We start from the raw sequence: 19,944 nt of genomic DNA on the forward strand, positions 1-19,944 counted from the left end.
TGGTTAGCATAGGCAGAAAACAAAACATCCCATAGAGACAGAGCGCAGCGTGTCGTACCACACCAACTACAGGGGAAAACAGTTAGTGCCACAGCGGACTGAAACACTAAAAAAAGGCCTGTAGCTAGCTAAAAACATTGGAATTCAGCTGTCAAATGATTGTTGTAACACCCTGTGTCTACCAGAGAGAAAAAGTCTCAAAGTCAATATTGTCGGTCTACCTCAGTAGTGGGGATATGATCCCACTGAATGGCCAGAAGTGAAATATTGTGATATTGACACCTATTTGATAGAATAACCAGGTAAGGTCATCATTTAATCTTTAATATCAAAACCAGGCTTTGCATAGCTTAGTTAGCTTCAGCTTACAGTTTGGATTGTTAATCAAGCAAAATGTTTGTTGCATATAGATTGACATCCCACAGGGTAAGTTACAATACCACTCTTAGCTGGAGCCAATATTTAGAACGACAGAAGGAATCATCATGTGACATTACACCAGCCGGGGCTAATGGGGATGTCATTAGTTTTTCAGCTATTTAAAGTTTCTGAATGGATTGACTGAGTCTGTTAATGACAACAAAAAGTCTTCCAGTTGATGAGTTAAACTCATTGTGTGTCTCTTCTAACAGAAATACCCAAATTACACTCTAGTGGTACAAGCAGCAGACATGATGGGAGAAGGGTGGATTGGAGAAGCAAAAGTGATCCTTACTGTCACAGATAGGAACGACAATGCTCCGGCCTTCACTCAGCACTCTGTAAGTACAGTGTAATTGTGACTGGAAAATTACTTACTTAACACCTCCCCAGTGAAGCAGTTCTCCAATCATAGCTTCGCATCCATAACTAGGCACAGCAGATGCGTCCAGCTTCAGAGTAGTGTTCATGGGGCTGTAGAAGGAACAATAGTCAGTGTTTTTTTAAGTAATGGCTTTAAAGGTGACAATGTATGAACCGCCAATTCATCCAACTTTTTGGCAATAACAGCTTTGCATAATCATTTTTTGGTAATGTAGTAGGTTGTATGCAATAAAGACTACTCTTGCATTATCTTTACATCTTTAACAATACATTTCACATGTGATGACAAATCTTACACTAAGAGATCTGTTTGATATGGGGAGGTGAGTTTTAAGCACATGTTGGCCTAACTTAAGCCTGATATAGACTGTGCCCCCAGACAGCCCAAAATTGCTGAGCAATAGATGAGCAACATGAGCAACATGACCAACAATTGCAGATGAGCAACATGAAAAAACGTGGTAATATCTTTGGTCATGGCTCTAAAACGGTGGTCCTACATCGCACAGTGAGAGGTTCATGGTTGCTGTCACGGTCTTAAATTCTGACAGTGTCATAAATTTGAGATGACCATCTCACAGTGTGACTGCTGTGATAACCTATGTCTACTAACCAACCAAAGAAATGCAGCATGAAATAACACTAACGTTAAACGCTGGTGATTGCTAAAGGCTAGTAGATACTAATAAATACAAACTTCAAACTTCCAAAATCGGCATGCCAAGTTAGCCTCTTTTCCCCAGCCACGACCATGTCCACATTCTCCTCCTCTTCTTCTTCAGACTTTTTTTTAAACACACATAAATGCCACTATAGCAAGGGCTCGATTCATGTTTGTTTTCATTTTTCTCTTACCACTTCAGCGGAGTGAATGGATGGCGCACGTTTTGTTCTTGTGTATTGACGTCAATGGCCTACGTCGTAGTCAGTAGGCATTGTCATCGTACAGTCTCCATACATCAGACTTGATGTCCTGCCCAAGTTTATTAGATCCATGTCCCACAGTGTATCTTGCACTAAACTTATAAGATTGTAAAAATCTCACAGTCTGTGGGAGACTTTAAGTGAAAAACATCAAACAGAAAATCCCATAGCTGTGCAGGGAAGTAATGAACTCAACTGCTTGATGATGCAGGGTGGCTGGGCTTAGCCTTAGACATAGGCTGAGGAGCTTGGACATCCGGAGGGAGCTCGGAGTGAAGCCGCTGCTCCTTCACGTCGAAAGGGGTTAGTTGAGGTGGTTTGGGCATCTGATCAGGATGCCTCCTAGGTGCCTCCCGCTGGAGGTATTCCGGGATGTCCCACTGGTAGGAGGGCTCGGGGCAGACCCAGAGCATGCTGGAGGGATTACATATCTCATCTGGCCTGGGAACGCCTTGGGGTTCCGCAGGAGGAGCTGGAAAGCATTGCTGGGGAGAGGGATGTCTGAGGTGCTTTGCTCGGCCTGCTGTCCCTGCGACCCAGCCCCGGATAAGCGGATGGATGGATGGATGGATGGATGGATGGATGGATAGATAGATGGACATAACTTCTCAATGCCAGAAAGACAGAGGTGTATTGGATTGTCCCAGCTAAAGGCTGAAGGAATTGAGCCTGGGAGAAAAGGTAAGTCCAAATTGCTCCGAAGAACCATCCCGGCCTGAAGTCATCATGAAAGACGACATTGGACAGTGGTGCATTGTGAACTATGATGATGAACCCTACCCAAAAATCATCCTGGATGTTGAAGATGATGTGAAATGCATTTACAAGAATGGGACCAACAAGTTCTACTGGCCAAGTCCACGAGATGATATTAGTTGGAACAGAGATGACCAGATTGTGTGCCTTATGAGGGAGCCACAGCCTCTAAATAGGAGGTCCTTCCAGCTGGAGAATACAGTGTGGCATGTCTTAGGAAAACACCTGGGTTGCTGCTTTGTGAAACAGGCTGTGATGTATATCTCTGGACAGTACTTTTGCAGGGCGTGCCAAGGCACTTAAATTCTCCAGCAAAACCATGACTGAGCTGAAAACAGGGGATTACACAGAGGTTTAAATGGTAATGTTAATAATTAATGTTGTTATTAATGTTGTTAAATAATGATTAGAAATGTTTATGTTCATTATCAAATGTCAAATGTTCATGTGAATCTTAATTAAATTTCTTTTCTTTAATGAAATGTGTTGTTGCTCACTGGTGTAAGGTCCACTCTGTTATGGTCCTGTGTGTTTTTTAATGAAAATTAAATCAACAAATATTCAGCATATCTTAGTGGCTACTTGGATGCTATGAATTGGCAAAATGAAATCATTTAAATATGGGACCAATTCCATTGAAATTCCCTTTAACTTGGAAAGAAATGTGTTGAAATTAGATTGTGCCTTAAACTAGAGACTTTTTTCAAAGTAATGGTTGTTTGTGAGTACTTGTATAAAATATTTCAAGGACAAAGTAAGGGACATTTTAACTCTTAGAAAATATGAATATTATAATGCTATGTGTGCATTCAAAACACATTTTAAAAGGGATGAGAATGTCCTGTAATAAGGTGGACATTTGGTCTCTGTCACATGCAAGCTGGACAAATATGTTTTAGTTTAACAGGCCCTAATTTAGATAAAAATAATAATATCATGTAAAATTGTATATATTTTGATGGAATTAAACAAGGCTGAAATGGCAACGAATAGTAGGAATAACCCAACAGGCAAGACTGATCAGCTAGCCAGGGCAAATGTTAGCTTACCAGTGGAGACCAGAGGTTGAGCAATGGGGACTATGTTTCTACATGCTAACCTGGCTGGATGGCTGTCTGTTCTCAAAGCAAACAGAAAGTAAAATAAAATGCAAGACATACATCACAAAACATTCAAATTTTACCACTGAAAAGTGCTTTGACATGCAGCGCTAAAGCTCACTGAGTTGAGTGCTAGACAGAAAAGAAAGGCCTGTTGTATTTCACTTTTTTTTCTTAAAAATTAACCGGTTGGTTACCTGTTAACAGTCAACGGTCTATTAAAAGCAAAATTAACCCAAACTGAAAGATCTTATTCAGAGTTTTAGATATGTGGGACTGATGAACAAGGGCTATAGCTATGCAGTGACACTCCCCACAGAGACACACACATCTTGTCGTGGAGCTGCAACGCAGGTACCCACACAGTGACTCTCTCAAAGGGAAAGGAGCCATAATAGTACTTGTGGTGACTTTCAAAGCTCCACCAGATTATCTGTCTTACCATTGGAGATATGGTAATGATAAGTGGAATTTAACATGGACTTTGTTTTGTGCCTGTCTAGTCTTCCAAACACTCAAAGAGCTTTTTACACCTGCATTCACCCATTCACACAGACGTTCATACACGGTTGGCTGAGGCTACTATATGAGGTGCCACCTGCAACTCCTGAGCCACAGTCGCTCGCCTGGAGTCCAACATCAGCTGCTCGCTTGTTAGCCCTAACTACCAGCTCTACGATGATATCCATGCTTTTCACTCCTCTGTCCTCTGTTGCATTTTTCTTGACATGCTGAGAGGGAGGGTTCTAGTAGAATTGGGGTGTAGTTAGAATAGACTTTATCGTCATTGCACAAGAGTTAGTCTTTAAAGAATACTTCATCCCCAGAATGCCCCAAAGTGATCATTTCTATATCATCATCACATGTGATCCTGGATTGTGAAGAACACTGTTTTTCTTGCATGGCTCCACAGTAAAGGAAGAAACCACAAACTGAGACATTTCTTGATGAATTGTAGTGATGGGGACTGTGTTTATACAACAGCAAAACTATATCAAAACATCCATTTGCAAACTCTCACACAACTCAAGCAGTATTATCCAAGTTTCATTTATCCTGTCGTATGCTCAGTATTTCCCAAAAACTTAATTTTTAAAACATTTCCACAGACAATCATGAGTAGCACACCTGGTCAAGTGCCTGGTTGACCTCTGCCATGCTGATCACATAAAGCGACATGTGAGGGTCAAGGACAGCAGAACTCCTGGCCAATGAACGAGCTGGGAGGCGGTTTTCAATGGAATGCATGAGGGTGCAGAGGCACTGACTTTCTGCTTTCCAAAACATTTTTAAAGGATTTGATTTTTTTTCAAGTAACATGATCAAATATGTATGCATTGCCATTGTAACTTTACTGATGCAGCATCTTAGAGCAGTGAGAGACCAATGTCTAGTGTCTGTTGCACTATAACTGGCTACAAATATGCATGTTCTTTCAGAGTGCAACCCATCCACAGGCACCCACCCTGCATTTCCCAGTGTCTAGTGAAGGGCTGAGACGGAGGAAGAGAGACTCGGTTATTCCCCCTATCCGTGTTGTTGAAAATGACAGAGGACCTTACCCCATGAAAGTAGCTCAGGTAAGAGGAACTAAGCCTGAGAGTCTGACACTGAATTGTATTTTGCATATATGTTTCTGCAAAGAATGACATGTCAGCTTCCACTGCAGTCATTGAACTCCGTGGTGTGTTTTGTCCAGGTCTACTCTGATGAGAAGAAAATAAAGAAGATCTATCACACCATCACTGGTCCAGGAGTTGATGAGGGCCGTATTGGCCTTTTCACAATGGACAGAGATACTGGTAATCTGTATCTCACACAGTCACTGGACAGAGAGGAACAAGACAAGTACACGGTAAGCATCCCGTCTGATGTCAGTTTTATACAAACACTCTTTGTTCACATCTCAGGATTAAACATAAAGTCACCTGGACTTTGTTTAGAATCAGAGTTAAACATAAAAGAGCTTCATATTACTACACATTAATTTGTACTAATCAGCACACTCACAGATGTTTATTCAGAATGTTTAGGCAACTTTTCAGCATGTCTTTAAAGCTATACTTAATAATAATAATAATAATAATACATTGTATTTATACAGCGCTTTTACAGCTCTCAAAGATGCTTTACATTTAAAACCAAAGAAAAGAAGTACATACATGTAAGTGCAAAGAGATAAACAGAAGACAAGGACAATATAAAACAACAAGGTGCAAAAGCATAGTGCAAAACAAAGAAAAGGAGGGCACATGAGGAACAGAGAACGAAAAGCTAATGTTAAAGGTTAAAAGCGGATTTGAAAAGGTGGGTTTTGAGGAGTGATTTGAAGATTGTATCAAACATTCACCTGTTTGTAATTTGCTCTTTCAGGTAACAGTGGCTATGTTGACTTCAATTCATATAATACAAAAAAAATACATTTCCACACCTGAAAAGCAAATGTCCAAAGAAGCCTCACATCATGTTCCATTATGTCCCAAAAATATCAAATATCCAAACTATGGCTAAATGCGTATCTTGTGTCACAATGTTGTGCTCACCATACATGAGGCTCCTGTATGTGATTTCAGACTATTGTAATTCTCATTTTCTTGCATGACTCAGTCATGTTTAAATTTCCCTGTTTTTCTTGATCATTAAGATGCCAGGATTATTACTGTTATATTACATAAAATTATCTGACTCTCAGAAACACATACAAAACTAAACTTGATTAACTTCAAAGCCTTTCATTTTAAGTAAAAACAAACCATCAGTTGGTGACAGGGTGATACTGTACCCACACCTTCCACGTCAGTAACCTATCATTATGTATGGTCCATGCCCAACTCTGCAAAGAGACCTGTTATTTAGTCATTGTCAGGAAATAGAATGTCCACTATTTTCTAAACTGATGGGAGATTGTATAGACCTGTAGGATCACAATGCCCAGTGCAGTCTGTAGTTTCACTATGGCATAGTTTTCTTCTTTAGGAAGAACAAATAGACAGATAAATCAGTGATTTGGTGTAAAACCAGTGGCAGGATTGTGTATTATTTCACCCATGTGAGTGCTAGTGATGTGACATGAAAGCACCTGCATGGATTATTCTTGCATGTGTTATAATAAAAATGTGTTTGTTGCATGCAGTTTCAGGCACATGCTACGTATCAGGACAGTTCAGAAATTGCTGAGGAGCCTGTGGATATTGTAGTGATAGTAGTTGACCAGAATGACAACAAACCTGCTTTCACTCAAGACACCTTCCAAGGAGAAGTTGCTGAGGCCTCACCAATAGGTACTGTCAGTAGATGTCATTTTAACCTGAAAAAGATGTTTGTTAGCGTTCAACAGTATGTTTCACTTTCACAGGACAAAAGAGCAGATAGAACTTCTACTGTTTGACCTAAAACTTTTATATAGAGAAAACAGAAATCCAGGACTTGCTCCAACACAGTGGGGAGGGGGAAGGAATGGATACTGGTTAAGTGGGACAGTTAAGCATCATCATTTTTATCTTGTGTTGGTATATATTTCCAATCCCAAAAATCAACTCCGAGCTCATCATAAGCAAGTAAGTGATTAAAAAAATATAGGTTCTGTGGCTATGACATCATGTCCGGGGGTGTGCCACACCATATTCAACACCCTTGCAGCGAACCACAATGGAAAGCAAAATGACATAGTGTTCTGGAGTGAATAATATTATGGTTATAAACATTTTTAAAAGAATGCCAGAATTTTAAAAATTCACATCCCTTTTATCTTTGTTTTAATGGGGTTTTCGACACTGTCCCAGTCAATAGCATACTGTTAAATGGGCAATTCTGTGTAGAGAACTGTAGTTTCAGATGGCACAATTGGTGCATGCATGTGTGCGTGCGTGCATACGCGTGCATGCATGCGTGCGTCCTACTAGACCAATCAGCCTAATATTTGTATATATATATTTTTTTATTATTTTGTGACTGCATGCTTAAGGACCTCTCATGGTTGTGTAATTCACAGTTGTTGAAAAACCTGTTTGATTTATAGTTTTATAGTGTCATTGACTGCTGACTCGACACTCTTCTTAACAGGCCGGTAAGAGCCGCAAGTTATCAACGAACAAAAGCAAAAGCATGAAACAAAAAGCAACTCCAGAAATTGTCTCAGCTGTTGCAGGCCACATTTTGGCCTTTGTCGTGGCTCACACTGACATCCATAGAAAAGTGTGGTCTCATTTTGAACTGGAGCATCTTCAGATTGATCTCATACCTCATATGTTATGAGCCACTAAAGTTAGGCATGATGCAAGATGAATAAATGCTTGTTTTTTGATGCCATCTTGACTGTAAGAGACCTGGAAAGGACAATTCCACCAGACGCAGCTGCGCTGCCTTCAGCTGCAACCCACTTTCCATTCATCCGTTCTTTATACTGTGTCATACCACAATAGGATCATTTCAGTGCCACAACACACCACTATACACCACAATCAACAGTCGTATTTTAAGGTTGGAAAGAAAAATAGCCTACTATTAGCCCTGTATGGCCCAGCTTTATTTTGTAAATCACCTCTTTAATGATGAAGTGCTCTGAATACTTTGACAAAGCTCTGTACTTAGTTTTCACTTCTGACTTCTCTCTCTCCAGGTTTTGAGGTGATTCAGGTTGTGGCCACAGATCTTGACCAGCCAGATACTGACAACTCAGATATCCGCTACAGTATTAGAAGCCAGGAGCCAACATTGCCTAGTGACTCCCTGTTTGTCATCAACCCAGTCACTGGAGTCATCAGAGTTAATGCTAGTGGGCTAGACAAAGAGGTGAGGTTTCTAAAACATATTTCATCTGTCTTAGTGTGCTTTCCTACCCAACTATTGAAATAATCTTTATTTCAAACAAGCAACCTCTGGAGGCAAGCAACAAGTGCATCAACACCAACCGAGAAGCTGATTTGTTTATTGTGTGAACCCAAAGTGACCTGTATAGGAAAACTGTAATTGTAGATATGTAACATAAGTATGAAACTACTGATCAGGCTCTCACACATTTGATTAGGGAGCTGTCATGGAAGAGTTTATATAGCCATCTGCTATTGGCTGATCATGACAGGTAGGGTTGGAAAGATTAAATGAAACATATCTGGAAATCAATACATAAGTGACAAATTGAAATACACTGATGCAAAACCACAGGTTTGGGAAATTGGTTAGCATAGGCAGAAAACAAAACATCCCATAGAGACAGAGCGCAGCGTGTCGTACCACACCAACTACAGGGGAAAACAGTTAGTGCCACAGCGGACTGAAACACTAAAAAAAGGCCTGTAGCTAGCTAAAAACATTGGAATTCAGCTGTCAAATGATTGTTGTAACACCCTGTGTCTACCAGAGAGAAAAAGTCTCAAAGTCAATATTGTCGGTCTACCTCAGTAGTGGGGATATGATCCCACTGAATGGCCAGAAGTGAAATATTGTGATATTGACTCCTATTTGATAGAATAACCAGGTAAGGTCATCATTTAATCTTTAATATCAAAACCAGGCTTTGCATAGCTTAGTTAGCTTCAGCTTACAGTTTGGATTGTTAATCAAGCAAAATGTTTGTTGCATATAGATTGACATCCCACAGGGTAAGTTACAATACCACTCTTAGCTGGAGCCAATATTTAGAACGACAGAAGGAATCATCATGTGACATTACACCAGCCGGGGCTAATGGGGATGTCATTAGTTTTTCAGCTATTTAAAGTTTCTGAATGGATTGACTGAGTCTGTTAATGACAACAAAAAGTCTTCCAGTTGATGAGTTAAACTCATTGTGTGTCTCTTCTAACAGAAATACCCAAATTACACTCTAGTGGTACAAGCAGCAGACATGATGGGAGAAGGGTGGATTGGAGAAGCAAAAGTGATCCTTACTGTCACAGATAGGAACGACAATGCTCCGGCCTTCACTCAGCACTCTGTAAGTACAGTGTAATTGTGACTGGAAAATTACTTACTTAACACCTCCCCAGTGAAGCAGTTCTCCAATCATAGCTTCGCATCCATAACTAGGCACAGCAGATGCGTCCAGCTTCAGAGTAGTGTTCATGGGGCTGTAGAAGGAACAATAGTCAGTGTTTTTTTAAGTAATGGCTTTAAAGGTGACAATGTATGAACCGCCAATTCATCCAACTTTTTGGCAATAACAGCTTTGCATAATCATTTTTTGGTAATGTAGTAGGTTGTATGCAATAAAGACTACTCTTGCATTATCTTTACATCTTTAACAATACATTTCACATGTGATGACAAATCTTACACTAAGAGATCTGTTTGATATGGGGAGGTGAGTTTTAAGCACATGTTGGCCTAACTTAAGCCTGATATAGACTGTGCCCCCAGACAGCCCAAAATTGCTGAGCAATAGATGAGCAACATGAGCAACATGACCAACAATTGCAGATGAGCAACATGAAAAAACGTGGTAATATCTTTGGTCATGGCTCTAAAACGGTGGTCCTACATCGCACAGTGAGAGGTTCATGGTTGTTGTCACGGTCTTAAATTCTGACAGTGTCATAAATTTGAGATGACCATCTCACAGTGTGACTGCTGTGATAACCTATGTCTACTAACCAACCAAAGAAATGCAGCATGAAATAGCACTAACGTTAAACGCTGGTGATTGCTAAAGGCTAGTAGATACTAATAAATACAAACTTCAAACTTCCAAAATCGGCATGCCAAGTTAGCCTCTTTTCCCCAGCCACGACCATGTCCACATTCTCCTCCTCTTCTTCTTCAGACCTTTTTTTTAAACACACATAAATGCCACTATAGCAAGGGCTCGATTCATGTTTGTTTTCATTTTTCTCTTACCACTTCAGCGGAGTGAATGGATGGCGCACGTTTTGTTCTTGTGTATTGACGTCAATGGCGTACGTCGTAGTCAGTAGGCATTGTCATCGTACAGTCTCCATACATCAGACTTGATGTCCTGCCCAAGTTTATTAGATCCATGTCCCACAGTGTATCTTGCACTAAACTTATAAGATTGTAAAAATCTCACAGTCTGTGGGAGACTTTAAGTGAAAAACATCAAACAGAAAATCCCATAGCTGTGCAGGGAAGTAATGAACTCAACTGCTTGATGATGCAGATCATGAAATTAAGACCAAGGTTAAAAAAAGGAATAATTATTTAACAACAGCAACTGCTTTTCCAATCTTTGCTTTCACTTTGTTTCACTTCCAACACTCATCCCTCTGCATTCTTCCAGTATGAGGCAGCAGTTGCAGAAAATGAAGTGGATGCTCATGTCATTACGATGTCAGTAACAGATGGTGATGAGCCACATTCCCTAGCCTGGAACGCCAAGTTCACAATTGTCGATGGTGATCCTGGAGGACTTTTCAATGTGACAACAGGAAGTAACAAACATGAAGGAATCATTGCTACTGCCAAGGTAGGAAGTCAATCAGGAACTCTCAAATCAGACACAGTATTAAAGTTGTGATATTTGTTGGTGACCTATTGTAAGTTTATGAGATAACACTCACTGTTATGTATTATCTAAGTTGAAGAAAGTGAAGAGGGAATTAAAGTTTTATTTTTCCAGTAGTTTGAGTTGGATAACATTTGTCTGATGAAATGTGCTGCTGTGCTTTTCTTTCCATGCAGGGTCTTGACTTTGAGAGGAGCAGCAAGCACATTCTGTTGATTGCAGTGGAGAACGAGGTTCCTTTTGCTACTCCGCTGCCCACTGCCACTGCCACAGTGGTGGTAAATGTGCAGGATGTCAGTGAAGTGCCTGATCCAATACAGAAGCAAATGTCAAAACGGGAGGATCATGCTGTTGACAGTGATGTGCGGTAAGCCAAGGTCCATTTCATATGCTGATCATACACCCAGTATGCCTCTCACACAAAAGCCCTTTTTACAGAGATCACACTATTAGACCGCTATGATGTCCTTTTTTCATGATCTCGTCTTCTGCTCAGAGGGTAAGCAGCTCCTGGACTTCATTATTTTCCCAATCTACAGACATTTACAGCTGCTGCTCTTCTTTTTTGAGTTAGCTGCTAACTACTAAGTGCTAACAGCTACTTTTTAAATCTCTCATGGTGGGTCACAGGAATAACACATTGTCAAAACATCACACACCAATGCTGCCCATGATTCTGTCCTGCAGCAAAGATATGTGTTTTCAGCTGTTACTCTGTTCCCACCTCAGAGGCAAAACAACTCCATCCCCATGTTCTGCGATCGTACCTTATGTACAGCATGGCGAGGCAGCATAACAACTTGATATTCCTGCCTTGAACAGTCAGTGTAAAAGAGGTTAAAGCTGCTGGTAGCATTAGCAAGCCCAATATCTTTATCAGAGCATACACACAAATGTATATTCTTCATATCTTATAGATCAGTGGTTCCCAACTGGTGGGTCATGGATCCATTCTGAATGGACCGCAAGTTACTCACTTATGTGTCAAGTTTGTATAAAGCATGCTTTATTTTGAAGTATAATGAATTTCCTGCGTAGAGCTTTTATTTTAAAGTGCTATTTCTTGCTGTAGAGTCAGTGACTAATGGACAGCTACTTGACAGAGACGGCAAACTAGCTTGACGGCATGGCCAAGTGCAAGTATGATAGGAATATATTAAACTGTGTGGACCTTGAATTAATGACTAAGGAGAAATCTGGACCCCGCAGCCGGACCACTTGGGAGCCACAGTTATAGGTTATGAGTCAACACAAGCAAAATGATTGAATTTAAACCCCACAAGGCTCCTTTTTGGTGTCCTAGTTGTTCATGATCATGTTTATTTGTCATCGCATGATTTTTAAAATATGCTTTGATACTTGGATACATCATCCTCCCTCTCCATCTTTTCTGCCTTGATTCTGCTGTATATGTAAAGAAAAAAAACTGTTCTGTATGTTCTGTAAGTTCTGTAAAATGAGAACATACTGTACATCCTCTGCTCCTCTCTCAGTACCTGAAGGCAGTCTACAATGACCCAACAGCACCCCATGTCCAGCAGAGACCAGGACAGCAACTGCCTTTGGGGATCTTACTTCGAGAAACTGGCTGACATATGCAGGGGAGGAGAAGACGACATGCCATAAATGTACCGAAGAATAAATTACATGGATAGGTAGATGCACGTATGATTGTGTGAATGTTAGATTGATGTGAGCATAAACTGATAATCGATCTTTTATTTTTGTGTTTGGGGATTGAGGTGTATTGCTGTCAGCCACAGCTACTTCTCTGAGACCAAAGGGTGAGTTTGTTTTGTTAAACATGAAATTTGGAATAGTTAAGCTGTCTGCCTTTTAGATCTCTGCGTATTTCAAGGGTTTAGACTAGCAATGCTTTTTGTTTATTTTTTCTTCATTAGGTTGTGGAGCCTTAACACTAGTCTGAATGCTGATTCATATATATTGTGCAGATATTAAAGCCTGTGTTGTAGCTTACTGGGTGACACTGGATATGTTCACAGATGCCTGAAAATGCACTAGTGCAGAGTATCCTCATAGAAGGGTTCGCATGATATCCTACAAATTAGTGCCCCACAAATGACGTTATGTTCTCAACGTACAGTCATGCAATTAACGTAAAGTTAGAGGTTAGGTTAAGGCAATAAAGGTTACTGTGGTTAGGCTTAGGAGAAGTCTTAGGGTTGCTGTGAAACTGCATCTACTTGGGGCAACAAAAAAGTTTGTCTCGTGTGCATTGGTACAATAGATAGACAAGAAAGGATGGCAGAGAAGATACCTGCACACCAATGTAACTGAGCTAGAAAGCCACAAAGGGGTCAACAGGCGGAAATCGGTGCAAAAATAATCTGTTTAAGACATATATGCACAAAAAGGTGCTTAAAGTGCAAAAAAGGATAAAAGGAGTAAAAACAGCAGCAAACATTTCAGTCCTTGCCTATCATCGGTGCACTGATCATCTTTTTTGAGCAACTTTGTTTGTGCACAGATGTCTTGAATAAATTGATTATTTTTGCAGTTGTATTGGAATGTGGGTATCTCCTCTGCCATCCCTTTCTAGGTTTAGGAAAAAAAGCATGGTGAGAACGTACTTTAAAATGACTCAAAGTTCACACTGTTCTGAACACGTCTCCAGGGGAAAGTCTGGGTTTCTGGGATCCTTCCACCACCCCAACCTGTTTCCTTGCAAGACCACTCAGGACTGCTTCCATGAATACTCGCACCAGTGCATTGGTCATGTGATGGTAGCCTTTCAAAATATGTGGGATATGTATGAATTTGGGTGCATTACTTTTCATAGGAAAACATAGGAATGGTCTATGAGAATAGCCTGACAGGTAACATTTGTGTAATTTTGGCAATGTGTGGTGTGTTACATATTTTTTCTTTCCTTTTTTGAGTTTGTATTAGTACTGCTTCAGTTAAATTTAATTGTTTTGTATTTCTTTTTGAGAAATGAAATTACAAATGATCTAGGGGAAATCCAGGTAGCCAGCTAATGCCACATTACTCTTTGGGGGTGTGCTCAATGACTTATCATAAATGCTTTTCAAAATGTTTCTGTCTCTTCATTTGACATCATTATCACATTATGTCCAAAAACATTTTGCATTTACCTTTAAAGGTGTATGTTGTGAACACGTTGTAATTTTGAATTTTTTCATAAGGTTACCTTAATGATGATTTGGGAATGGTCTCTTATTTTACAAATGGAAATTGTTTTTTTTTTTACTAAAAACATAAGACATCCAAGACACACCAAAAAGCAGCAGTCATGAGGAAAGTAGCAAGAGTTCTTCAGTTCTCTCATGTTAAAGTACTCCAGTGGAAGACTCTCCAACGCAGGTGATGCAGAGAAAGTGGCTTTAACGCCCACACACGAGTTTACTTTGGCTAATGAGACCTCTGCCACTTAAGCTGTATGTACTTACAGCTGTGCCCCAAAACCCACCTGTGTCTGTCTGTATGGGCCTGGTGTCCGCTCCAAGTACAAAGGCACTCGAAAATGCACAGGATCATATCGTCCCTATCCAACTGATGCTTCCTGATTTTCCACTCGCCAACCATTTTTGGAGCTCCCCAACAAAAGCCCCAGGTCAGAGGCAAATCAGCGCTTGAGCATTTTCACTTCAACTTTATTTTGTCCCTGAAGGGCAATTGGTTGTACAGCAAGTAAGCCAAATACAGTAAGCTCAACCAACAGTAGACACTAAAATACAGCCATTGCAATTAAAAAGAAAAAAATTACTGAGCAAATTGAATGATTAGCAGCAACTGTTGTGATAAAGTGACCCTGCAAGATGGATAAGATCGATTATTTCTGTATTAGGTTGAACCACAATTTTAAAAATGATCTTGTATAGATTAGAGAAAGATCTTAAGCTACTTCAATGGATTGCCTATGACAGACATTTTATCCCGGGTACATTTGACCAAAGGCTCAAACAATAGATTTCCTGTGGCGTAACAGTGCTATGCACAATAATAAAAGATGGGAACGTTATGAGTTTTCAAGAACTGAAACAAAATTATGCATTAAACAACCAGGACCAGCTCAGATATTTGCAACTGCAGGACTTATTTGAGAAATAAAGCATACTGTAAATTTGTATGAAAATGCAATAATCAGAACCATAACTGGAGTTTACAAATCAAAGAAATATAAAATAATATCTACCCTATATCAATATCTATTAGGGAGAAGAGGAAATACAACACTAAATATAAAATGGCTGCATATTTGAAGAACACAACAGTCTACAACATCCTCTAGTTCTTGGAGAGAGCACTGCTGGAAGAATATAATTTCGATGCTTTATTACATCTTAAATTAAGAGCAAATACCTGTCTACAGCACAATCATGATGGAGAAGATGTGGGGCAATAAATGTGGATCATACCCATGTATTTAGCTGTGTCCTGAAATGGCACTGTTGTGGGTCAATGTTCATATGGTTATCATGAAATCTTTGGGCTAGACAGAGACAGTACGATATTTTACTTAAGCACTTTGTGGGACTCGAGGCTCATCCTACTCTCCAGTGTGCTATGTGTGAGCTCAGTCCTGCATGTTCTTTAATGAAGCAATAGGAGAAGATATTTGGTCTCAGTTAATGTAGTTTATTAAGCAGTAAAGGAATAAAATTACAGAGCTCTGGGTCTCAACTTAACAACAAAAGGTGTGTCAGTTCACGAAGTCTGACCTCCTGTCCTTCCCCTGACCCAGTATATTTGAGCGTAACAGAGTGTCATTGTGCACACGAGACGTTGTCCTCTTCTCATTGGTGGTTCCACTTCCTCCTTTGCCACACCACGCCCCTGCCTCGTGTTAATCTGACTCCTTCCCGCTGATGGTGGGGGCGTGGTTCCTGTTTTGAAAGACAAGAGAACAACACAACTCCCTACATGTGCTGTACCTTACTATCTGTACATCACTTTCTATTCTTTTTACCATATATGAAACTAATTATCTAAGCATTGCGGTATGTGCTCCTCAGACTTCATGTCTCTTCCTCTCCTGTACTTCTCCACTTCTGCAAAGCAAACACATTCAGATCAGCTGAAATCATCTCAGTATTCTCATTGTTCACACATCTAAAACTTATTTGGCAGCCCGTAAAAAGGCCGTCACAAAGAGCTGGTACAAGGCAGGACCACCACCACAGGATGAATAGCTAATAACTGAATGAAATATATGATATGAACTGTTAAAGGGCCAGTGTGTAAAATGGGTTGAAAACAGTGACATCAGTGGTCAAATTCTAGATTGCAGGACTCATTCGCTCACCCCTCCCGTCGGGTAAATGACGGTGGCCTCGTAGGGACAAAAAGCCTTGCGCACGAGTTTTTCAGGAGTAGGTCTATCTAGTGACGAGGTGAATATTTATTTAGAAATCTAAACCATGTTACGATATTGTAATGAATCCCTCACGAGCAGGAGACCAGAGGAGCGTTTGGGAAAAAGGCCCGTTTATTTGAGCACTCCAAAAACTCCAGTAACATTCCAGGGGGTAAAAGACTCTGTCCCAAACTCTGACTCTTCTAGCGTAACACACACACTTCATACACACATACTCGTTTACAATACCTAGCGGGGACCCCCCTCCCCTCTCTGCTCCACCAATCTCCAGCCTGCACACTGACTGACAACGTAGCCTGTAAACAGAGCTCAGCTGTTTATTTAGCCTAGCAATATCTCCGGACTATAGCAGCTGCAATGGACGACTTTGAACGCGATTTTGAAGAGTTTCTTGTAGCGGACACAGACCCAGAGCCATACCTGTTTGAGCCGGAGCACACAGATGAGGAACTCCATGTGTTTGATGCTGAGCGGGCGAGAAGAGAGGCTGAATGCACAGAATGGGATTTGGTGCTACTGCTGCCATCGTTGGGGAGATATATCATCAGGAGGAAAAGCACCGCAGAGAGTGCATCACAAGGAGTGAAGTTGCGTCTTCTTTTCCTCGCAGATGACCGTTTGGGTTCATTCTGTCCTGTTGCATGGTAAGTGTGGTCCATTCGCAAACTTTATAACTAAAAAAACCTTTCACTACTCTCCATCGACGGACTACTAACACTCTCTGCTGTTTCCTCCTCCTCCTTCCTTCCTTCCGCTGTCTTCGTTGGTTTATTTATACACGCGAAACACGTTCTCTGGCTGGCTGGATTGTCCGCTCGGTCTGCCGTACATACATGGCGGCGCAAGATGGCGACCTCTCTAAAGCAAGGCCCTTGCTATATATATATATGTATATATATAAATATATATATATATATATATATAAAAGCATAATTATAAGGCTACGAAAACCAAACAAATTTTATTTTATAGCGATTATACACTTGTATAAACATATTAATGGGTAGAATATTCAGATTCAGATTCAGATTGACAATAAACCATGCCAAATATTACACACTGGCCCTTTAAGTTCTGCTTTATGCTTGGGTCGAAAGATGGTGAGATTATTGTGATATGTATATGTATTGTAGGCATACACTACGAATGATTTTAATAATTCTCGGTCAAAATCAGCAGGGAGAGGTGTATGTAGGAACAGCTGTTTCTAGTGGATTTTAATGGAGACTCATGCAGATGTTCAGTTCAAAAAGTGCTCCAAAAGTATCCATGATAAACCCAAAATATCAGCAGTCTAACTGCCATTTGTATTGATTAATTCTCCACCGTTAATTGTCCTCACTGCCTGAGTGTATGACCAGGGTTTAGTCTCCAGTCCAATGACTATGACTTTGACCATCTGTGTGTACTAAAAGACATTCCTTTTTTCAGCCAGTGTTATTACTCAGTCCATTCTTCAAAAACCAGCGGTATACTTCAGGCTTTGGTCCAAATTAATGCGTCTGTTGTGGGTAGTCTGCGGTCCATAATCCAAAAAAAATTAGGTCAATTTTAATAATTTTCAAGAGCAAAGAGACAGGAGAGTAGACACACATTTGTTTTAAGTACAAGTTTTCAACATCATGAACAACATTAAGTACAAACGTACTTTGCAATGAACTTCCCCACCTTCTGTCACCTTCTCCCATTCAGATTTTCTAACCAAATCACAGTATAACTCTGATTAACTCATTCACGTGAACATCATTGGTTATTGCCTTCTCATGATCCACGACAGCCATCAATTGTGTCTTATTTCTGAAGAATCTCCATGTACTTCTGGCTTTAAACCAGAATGTGAGGATGAGGGTACGCAGGAAATAATGTTGACAGGTAAGGCAGAGAAAAAATGTGGAGAGAAGAACGAGAACTGGGTGTGTCTACACTGGTAACACAGGTGAGAAGAGAGAAAGGAAGAGTGAAGTATTTCAGCTTTTGAGGTCACGCAGCATATTTTAGTGAGGAAATACACAGACAATAGAGACAGAAATGGGAGGAGTAATGCTAGGTGTCCAGGGTTAACCACAACTCCCAAGGTGCATTTCAGTAAGAAACATCCAATCCCAGATTTAAAATTCTGCCGCATGCACCACACACATCAAACAAAAGATAAATCTTTTGAAAATTCATTTATCAGTTTGAATAAGTTCGTTTTTAGATTTAGTCAACAAAGGTCATTTATCCATTAGAAGCGGTCAGGATAATTGTGACATCACCAGACTACAACTTTTACATTAAAAAAGTGCGTTTCATATTACCATCCTGAAAGAAGAGAGTCCAAAGTATTTTGGGTCCTTTTACTGCAAACAGCATCATTTCCCTTTGTCAAAATAAAATGTCACAATATTCTTTGCAGTTTATGTTAGATTCCAACCTCTGACATCCCAGTCTCAACATGCAAATCAGAGCAGTATGGTTCAGCCAGCTGTAGTACAGAAACAATGGATGAAATTAAAGCTACATTCAGTAGAATAATCAAAGTGACTAATTATCATCAATATCAAACTGTTTGTTTTGAGATTAACATTTTGAATGACATCATATCAAACCAGTCCCACTTGACTCAAGTCTACGCAAATGAAGACAACATCTATCCACAACTAGTCATGGCGCTACTCTTCCAATAGAGGTGGAGGAGAGAGTTTGAGCTGGAAATTCTCTGTTCCTGGTTGGGCTGAGATTAGAAGGCCTGTCTTCTCACTGCTGTGGCAGTGAGAGAGTTCTGAAAGGATGGACAACTGCAAGAAAGACAGAGAGAGAGAGAGAGAGAGAGAGAGAGAGAGAGAGAGAGAGAGAGAGAAACAATTACAAAAGGAAATACATCACCTCTATTTGTCTCCTACACAAGTGTAAGTGTACATGTTCAAAAGTAACACAAAGGCAGACATCAAGTTTAAATATCAATTATATTAAACTTTTTTTTTTATTTAAATGGGTTTTTTTTTAAAGATTATTCTTTGGGCCTTTTTGCCTTTAATGTATAGGACAGTGTGAAATGGGGAGACAGAGAGAGTGGGGGGACATATGATCTATGTCATTTATGTTTTTCATATCTCTTCTTTTTATTATCTTATTATAACAAACTGCACACACATGTCAGTCTGCAGGATTTTGCATACCCCGGTGACAGCCATTTGCTGTAATTTGCAGTCAATGCTGTTAGTTCTTAAACGGTGTCCATATCACTGGTAAAATAACATTTCTCAGACGATTCAAGGGCATTTTGTACAACAGAGTGACGATTCATATTCAATTCTCCAAAAGCAGCATTTGTTGACTCCCTAGTTGTTCAATAATACACAGTTTAGGATGGCAATATTCTTCTCTTTTAGATACATTTGGTACAGAGCAAGTGTTTCTCATTAAGGATTCAATGGCTTTATCTTGCCTATATGTTCCACCCTTGTTCGGTGACATAATGTAACATACGGATCTACAAGTTTGCATTTATAATGTATTCCCTCAGCAGAGAATCTGTATCACTCATTGAGGATATCCCAGAA

General features: G+C 40.1%; 2 protein-coding genes across 3 annotated transcripts in view; one reads left to right on the forward strand and one right to left on the reverse strand.

Annotated features, from left to right (window-relative positions):
• LOC144458439 (uncharacterized) overlaps positions 1-14,100 on the forward strand; it is a 35,581-nt gene extending 21,481 nt beyond the window's left edge. The window contains exons 16-24 of the mRNA XM_078160939.1: positions 633-773; positions 4,979-5,164; positions 5,284-5,439; positions 6,718-6,865; positions 8,203-8,375; positions 9,391-9,519; positions 10,819-11,004; positions 11,220-11,410; positions 12,537-14,100. Coding sequence (XP_078017065.1) covers positions 633-773; positions 4,979-5,164; positions 5,284-5,439; positions 6,718-6,865; positions 8,203-8,375; positions 9,391-9,519; positions 10,819-11,004; positions 11,220-11,410; positions 12,537-12,543 — 1,317 coding nt within the window. The 3' untranslated portion in view covers positions 12,544-14,100. The remainder of the gene's footprint in view (positions 1-632; positions 774-4,978; positions 5,165-5,283; positions 5,440-6,717; positions 6,866-8,202; positions 8,376-9,390; positions 9,520-10,818; positions 11,005-11,219; positions 11,411-12,536) is intronic.
• A 2,392-nt stretch (positions 14,101-16,492) lies between these two features.
• Positions 16,493-19,944, reverse strand: part of vps8 (VPS8 subunit of CORVET complex) — a 64,041-nt gene continuing 60,589 nt past the window's right edge. For both annotated transcript variants that reach the window (XM_078176253.1, XM_078176254.1), the window contains one exon: positions 16,493-19,179. In XM_078176253.1, the coding sequence (XP_078032379.1) occupies positions 19,054-19,179 (126 nt within the window). In that variant the 3' untranslated portion in view covers positions 16,493-19,053. The remainder of the gene's footprint in view (positions 19,180-19,944) is intronic.

Source organism: Epinephelus lanceolatus, chromosome 17 (genome assembly GCF_041903045.1).
Source record: "Epinephelus lanceolatus isolate andai-2023 chromosome 17, ASM4190304v1, whole genome shotgun sequence".
NCBI classification, from domain to species: Eukaryota; Metazoa; Chordata; class Actinopteri; order Perciformes; family Serranidae; genus Epinephelus; species Epinephelus lanceolatus.